The sequence below is a fragment of the Myotis davidii genome, unplaced genomic scaffold (assembly GCF_000327345.1).
Source record: "Myotis davidii unplaced genomic scaffold, ASM32734v1 scaffold401, whole genome shotgun sequence".
Taxonomy (NCBI): Eukaryota; Metazoa; Chordata; class Mammalia; order Chiroptera; family Vespertilionidae; genus Myotis; species Myotis davidii.
Window position 1 is genome coordinate 1,808,230 of NW_006291020.1, and position 6,489 is coordinate 1,814,718.

Genomic DNA, 6,489 nt, shown 5'->3' on the forward strand with positions numbered 1-6,489 from the left:
TATGGCTCAGTGGACAGAGCATCGGCCTGTGGACCAAAGGGTCCCAGGTTGATTCCGGTCAAGGGCATGTACCTTAGTTCAGTGGTTCTCAACCTTCCTAATGCTATGACCCTTTAATGCAGTTCCTCATGTTGTGGTGACCCCCAATCTCACTGTTACAAATTGAACATAAATAAAACATAGTGATTAATCACAAAAACAATATGTAATTATATATGTGTTTTCCGATGGTCTTAGGCAACCCCTGTGAAAGGGTCGCTCGACCCCCAAAGGGGTCGCGACCCACAGGTTGAGAACCGCTGTTCTAGAGCCTCACATGACAGCAGGCCTCCCAGACAAACTGTCCAGTTACACGGGGACCTGTGTCTGGTCACTACCCAAAACAAAGCAATAGAGACGCTTGTTAAAGAGAGCACTGGGTAGCCCTAGCCAGTTTGAGCCGGCCTGTGGACTTAAGGGTCCCGGGTTCGATTCCACTCAAGGGCATGTACCTCAGCTGCAGGCTCAATCCCCAGCCCTAGTCGGTGGCATATGGGAGACACAATCAATGTGTCGCTTTCACATCGATGTTCCTCTTCCTCTGTCTCTCCCCCTCCCCTCCACTCTCTCTAAGAAATCAATGGGAAAATATCCTCGGGTGAGGATTAACAAAACAGAGAGAGAGAGAGAGAGAGAGAGAAAGAATATGGTAACTTTCCCCTTGGAAGCTTAAAAAGTCGTCATTTTTTAAAATGCAATCCTCTCTCTCCCACTTTATTCCAAATGTATTTAACTCTCTGACTAATCTGAAGGCGGATCAGTAAAAAAAATAGAAAAAGAAAAATCCAATCCTGATTATATTATTAGTTAAATAGGTAGTTTTGGCGATTGCATTTAGCCACAAGGAGAGTCTGCCTTAGCTCATGAAAAAATGCCTGGCAATTAGCTTTTATACATCATGTCCAGGGAGTGCTTCAGGAGCTCTGGAAAAGATGCTTTGTTCCCAGCACGTGAGGAAAACGCCTCCCACCCCATCTCTCTCAACCCCAATGTGCATTCTTCACATTCGCAACAAGACCCCATTTCGTTGGGCCAAGGTTAGTCTAGCATTTGTTCGAACCTTCGGGGATCACAAACCAGTGGGGTCCGAGCGAGGCCCTGTTAGGTCCACTCATCAGTCATTGAGCGTCTTCATTAGGAAGAGGAAGTCGTTGCCCGGGTCTCCGTAGAGGCACAGAGCAGATTGCCGGCTCGGCAAAGCCTTACTTCCCGCGTGAGCACATTAAGCAGAAACGCATGTAACCCGCACTGAGCTGGGCCTGGCCCTCTGACAGCACTGTCATGTCCTGAGAGGAGAACCCCAGCCCCAGGACAGCGGCTCGGTGCGGGGAAAGGAAGGACTGCGAGCCCAGGGCGTGGGCTGTGGGCTCACTTATCCTGATAACCATGGGTCTTGCTGCCCCTAAGCCCCGAGATCCTCCTATGAGACCTTCCAGCTTATCAATCAGTCTTTCCAAGATGTGGTGACAGTCCTTGCAGTGTGACATCTCCATAGCGGAAGAACTTCTTATCGTCAACATACAGGACCTGGTGAACCCAGACCCGGTGAACCCCGCCCTTGGGGTACAGATGAGACTTTGGGGGCCAGTTCCTACTGGAAGAACTATTAGGGTCCTGCAGGCCCCCAGTGGCGAAGCCCTTATGAGAGCTCGATCCTAGAGTCATTCCAGGGTGGACCACAGCGAACCCTCGTCACCCAGAGGCCCGGGGTTGACTTAATCTTGGGGAGGAAGGAGAAGCAGAACCGCTCGCATTCAGCCCCTCCCACGTACCAGCCTCTCACACGTATTTGTCTTCCGCCCACTGACGAGAGCTCTCACTGTCAGGGAGCTCTCACTCTCCTCCGGACCAGGAGGCTGAGATGCAGTGACCCTCCCAAAGCCTCACTGATTCAGCAGCTACTCGCCACGTGCCAGAAGCAGCGTTGGCCAAGGCAACCACCGCCCCGAGGAGCTTACATTTCCTTTCATTTTTTCAAGCACTTTCTTATCGTGACTCACAGTAAACAGTGCAGATTAAACTACCACACAATACATGCATCATAACTCACACATACATACATGTAAACTACCACACAATACATGCATCATAAACTCACACATACATACATGTAAACTACCACACAATACATGCATCATAAAGCTCACACATACATACATGTAAACTACCACACAATACATGCATCATAAAGCTCACCACATACATACATACATTTAAACTACCACACAATACATGCATCATAAAACACACACATACATACATGTGAAACAAAGTTTTTACACATATAACTTACCCTTCGTGTGTACACTGAATTCACTGATGTTTCCTATTCTATCTCTCCTTTTTTAAAAGCACATTTGGCAATAACCAATCACATTGATTTCGTGATCCCTAATGAGTCGCTATCGGGTTTGAAAACATGGTTCTAGTTGACTTGAATGGAATGAACGAATGTTGATATTAGCATTTCTCCAAGGCCTGGGGAGGTATCGACATCTTTTTCAGAGTGTAGTCTCTGGCAGGAAGAAGGAAGGTGAGAGTGGAGGTGGTTCCTCTTTGCTCACAGCCTGGGACAGTTTGTGAGAGCCACCCACCTCCGGGCTGGGCTCCCAGGCTCCCAAGCCTCCCTTCGCACTGCCTGCCCGATGGCCCCACAGTCAGACGGGTCTATCTTCCCTCTCACCTCCTGCTCCTCCCGCACAGGATGACGACGGAATACCCCGGCCACTACGGCGAGGACATGGACATGGTGTCCTATGACTACGATTACTACATGCGCGGCGCGACCACTACCTTCTCCGCGGTGGAAAGGTGAGCTTCCCTGGGCCAGGGCCGAGGAGCAGCACGAGCCATGGGCCAGGGCCCTGAAGGCAGGAAGTCCGAGCTGGGGTTTCATTGTTGTGGTTTCCCACCTGGTCCGGGATTCAGGAGAGACTGGCTGGGCGATGGGAGGCGCTGGGAACTGACTTATTCTCACAAATGCGTTGCGTCGAGCCGCTCACCCCGGCCACAAGGGGTCCAGCCTGCTCAGAGCAGGATGTCCTCTCCTCGGTAGCCCATGATTCTCTAAGCTCTTCCCTTCACTCAATTTCAAAAAGTACTTCTTCTTGCCAAACAGGAGCAGGAGAGGGCAGCCACTGTGGGAGGCTGTTTCTCCACACAACCCCTGGGGCTGTGGGAAGGTGGGAGGGGAGGGGCTAGAGAGAAGTGCACCAGCCCACCAACATGTTTAGAAATGAGAGGGGGAAGTTTTAATGACATAAAAGCATCCACTTTCTCTCACCATCAGCTGCCAGTGCTACCTAAATACATCAAGACAATACAATGGGCAGAAAATAAGGATTTTTCTCCCTACTAACGTAGAGAGAGGGGGTGTGGATAATGCAGGTGTTCAAGGTAGATGTGATCTACTTGTGGTCAGGTGGGAATCAGTTCGCCCAGCAAATGAGTTCCTGAAGCATTGGCAATGCATGCTTTGCAAAGAGAACAAAACTTACATCAACTCAATCAGTTATGGATGGTGATGGGTTTGGGTGTGACTTATCTTCTGTGTATATTGATGTTTGTAAATGAAATGACATCTCACCTAACTAAGGCTCACTTACTTAATAAGGTCCACAATGTAAAAAACAAAAAACAAACCAACAAATATGCGTTAATTAGGTCTAAAGAGGCTTCCTGAACAAACACGTTCATGTTACTCATAAGAGACCCCTCAGTTCTCAGTCGGGATCATTTTTATTTTAGATGCACTTGAACTAGTTAAGTTACCTATCTCCTAGAAGCAGCAAAGTCAAAATGAGCAGGGAAGATAGTACTTAGAATGAAACTTGCTTCAGCAGGGAGGAGCAACAGCTGAATGTTGTCACACCACATAAACGCGCACACACACATGCACACACAGAGGCATACACACAGGCACACATGTGTGTGTGCGCTCACACACACATGCATACACACGTGCACACGTGCACACACACATGGACGCACACACGCATGCACACACACACACGCACACACTCTCGAATGCGCTCACCTAAGAGAAGGAAAGACCTCGGAACTCAAAGACCACAGAAGCCGGTGAAGTTCCACCGACTGCGTAGCCCCGAAGGGCACCTGGGTAAGAGGAGGGCTGGTGCTCAGTGTTTTTAATGACGTCTCCACGGCAACAGGAAAGTTAGTTCTGCATCCCTGTGTAAGAAGGCAGGGGAATCACAGTAAAGGAAGAACGCCATCTAAAATTACTACAAAAGAAATGTATTTGGGCAATGAGAATGCCCACTTCCTCCACACCCTGCCGGTCAAGGCTGAGTGAGTCCATGCTCTCTCACACCCACGCCCGCCCTCCAAGCAAACACCCCGGCAAGAAGGGGGGGCCTCCGCCTTTCCCTTCCTGGGTTCCAGGGGTTTCCTCACCTGCATTCCCTGCAGTCATGTACCCCGAAGGAGCGTGCCACAGGGTCAGAACTCAGTCAAAGAAAGAACAAGCCAGCAGGTGGATGGCCCAGTTAGGAGACAATTCTTCAAGGTGAACTGTGGATGGCGTTACCTACATGCTAGTGCTCCCAGCCATTAGGGACGGAGCCGGGGGAGCTGACCAGCCTCCACACAGCCAGCCACCTAGTCCGGCCCTTGCAGGGTCACCGGGGCTGGGGGAGGAAGTGCCCAGGACTCCTGACCTCACAGCCCCCCCCTCGGTCTTCTGGAGGCTTCCAGTCCTGTCCTCTGAGGGAGAGGGTTAGGTCCCTTCGGTCCTACCTGCTCCTTGGGGGGCTTACAGCTTTCCCTTCATGGGGGCCCTCCCACAGAGTCCTTTCTCACCGCCTCTTCTCTCTCTCCACAGGGACCGCCAGTGGAAGTTCATAATGTGCCGCATGACCAACTATGACTGTGAATTCGAGAATGTTTAGATTTGCCGCAGACCAGATCGGGGTGAAGGGGAGGGGCCGGAGGCCCGAGGATGTCCACCTGTGTTAACTCCAGTTGGATCCTGGGAGGTTCCTGCCACTCTTTCTCCTCCCTGAGCTGGTCAGTGGCTGCGATGCCAGCTTGCTAAGCCTTTCTGACAAGTATCACACTTATAACCAAACCCACAATGAAGCCACGTTTCTCACTCCCAACATGGTCCATAGCGACTGTTTTATAGGACAGACAACGGCTTTCCACAGGCCGCATGTATGCTGTGCGTGCTCACAGCCAGAGCACCTACTGTGCGCACCTCACAGAGGCCTGAGCACCTACACTGCGCGTGCACGGCCTGAGCAGGAGCCTGGTCCCTGGAGCACCAGGGCTGAGAGTCCCTGGGAGCTGGGCGCAGGGCCGGCTGAGGAGGGCCGCAGGGAGGGGTCCCTGCAGGTGGGAGGCCGGGTCCTCTCGGAGGACAGACCTCCCCTTGAGGGACACGCTGGCCTGGAGGTTCAGGGCACAGCTCTGTGCTCCAGGCGAGGGGACTGGGAAGTGCATTGGGAACCAGAGGGTTGGGGTGGAGCTGAAAGACAGGACTGGAGATTCTGGAGTGGGAAGAGGCTGTCAGCACGCCCGGAAGTGCAAGGAGCAGGGGAATCAGTCTCCAGCCAGACAAGAAGGGGAAGAAGAGAAAGGCCTGAGGCTGGACTCCGGTTAGGATGGGGGGGGAGGGGCAGGCTGCTTTGGGAAAGGGGCCGGCTTTGTGTCGCTGGCACCTGGAGGCTCGGCCAGGACTCATGGGAGGCCACCGGCCCCCTCACCGACAGGCCCGATTTTCTGGATGGCAGAGGCTGCCCTGAGGGCCCACTCCCCTCCAGTGTTAGTTTAGGGGTGTCTTTGGCAGAGGCGGCACCATCTCCCCCTCCTGTGATGTGTCTGTCCCCAGCCTTTGTATTCTCTTCATGATAAAAGGAATAAAAATATGAGCATTCCTGTGCTGCGATGGTGAGGGCCAGCGTTTGCTCCCCGCCGCCCCCTCCCTCTCCAGCTACTCAGCCATCCTTTCAGAAAATACAGCTTTGTGCCGGGTCTGTGCCACACGCCGTTCAGGGCACCAGGGAGACCATGACGACAGTGACAGGAGTGGCTGGGGCCCGCCTGGAAATGGGTGCTGAGTGTGTTCATCAAGGATTGGACACGGGATGGGGCCGCAGCTCTCTGCCTCCGACTCGAGCCTGGCAATTTTTAAATAGATTGAAATAATAATTTATAAAAAGCACTTGGATCAAAAAAGAAATCAGCCTGGCCAGAATAGTTCAGTGGATTGAACATCACCAAAGTTTGCATCAAAAGGTTGCAGATTTGATTCCAGGTTGGGGCACATGCCTGGGTTGTGGGTTCAATCCCTGGTCAGGGGGCTACAGGAGGCAGCTGATCAATGTTTCTCTCTCTCTCAAAAAGAAAACACAAAAAACAAAAAAACCCGGTGAGGATTTAAAAAAAGAATATATCACGTGTGTTTTTAACCACAGGAGCCCCTCTTTC

The 6,489-nt window shown here is 51.8% G+C and overlaps 1 protein-coding gene across 1 annotated transcript in view; it reads left to right on the forward strand.

Annotated features, from left to right (window-relative positions):
• The window catches only part of DPT (dermatopontin), a 29,696-nt gene extending 23,761 nt beyond the window's left edge, over positions 1–5,935 (forward strand). The window contains exons 3-4 of the mRNA XM_006764182.2: positions 2,743–2,850; positions 4,883–5,935. Coding sequence (XP_006764245.1) covers positions 2,743–2,850; positions 4,883–4,949 — 175 coding nt within the window. The 3' untranslated portion in view covers positions 4,950–5,935. The remainder of the gene's footprint in view (positions 1–2,742; positions 2,851–4,882) is intronic.
• Positions 5,936–6,489: the final 554 nt, after the last annotated feature.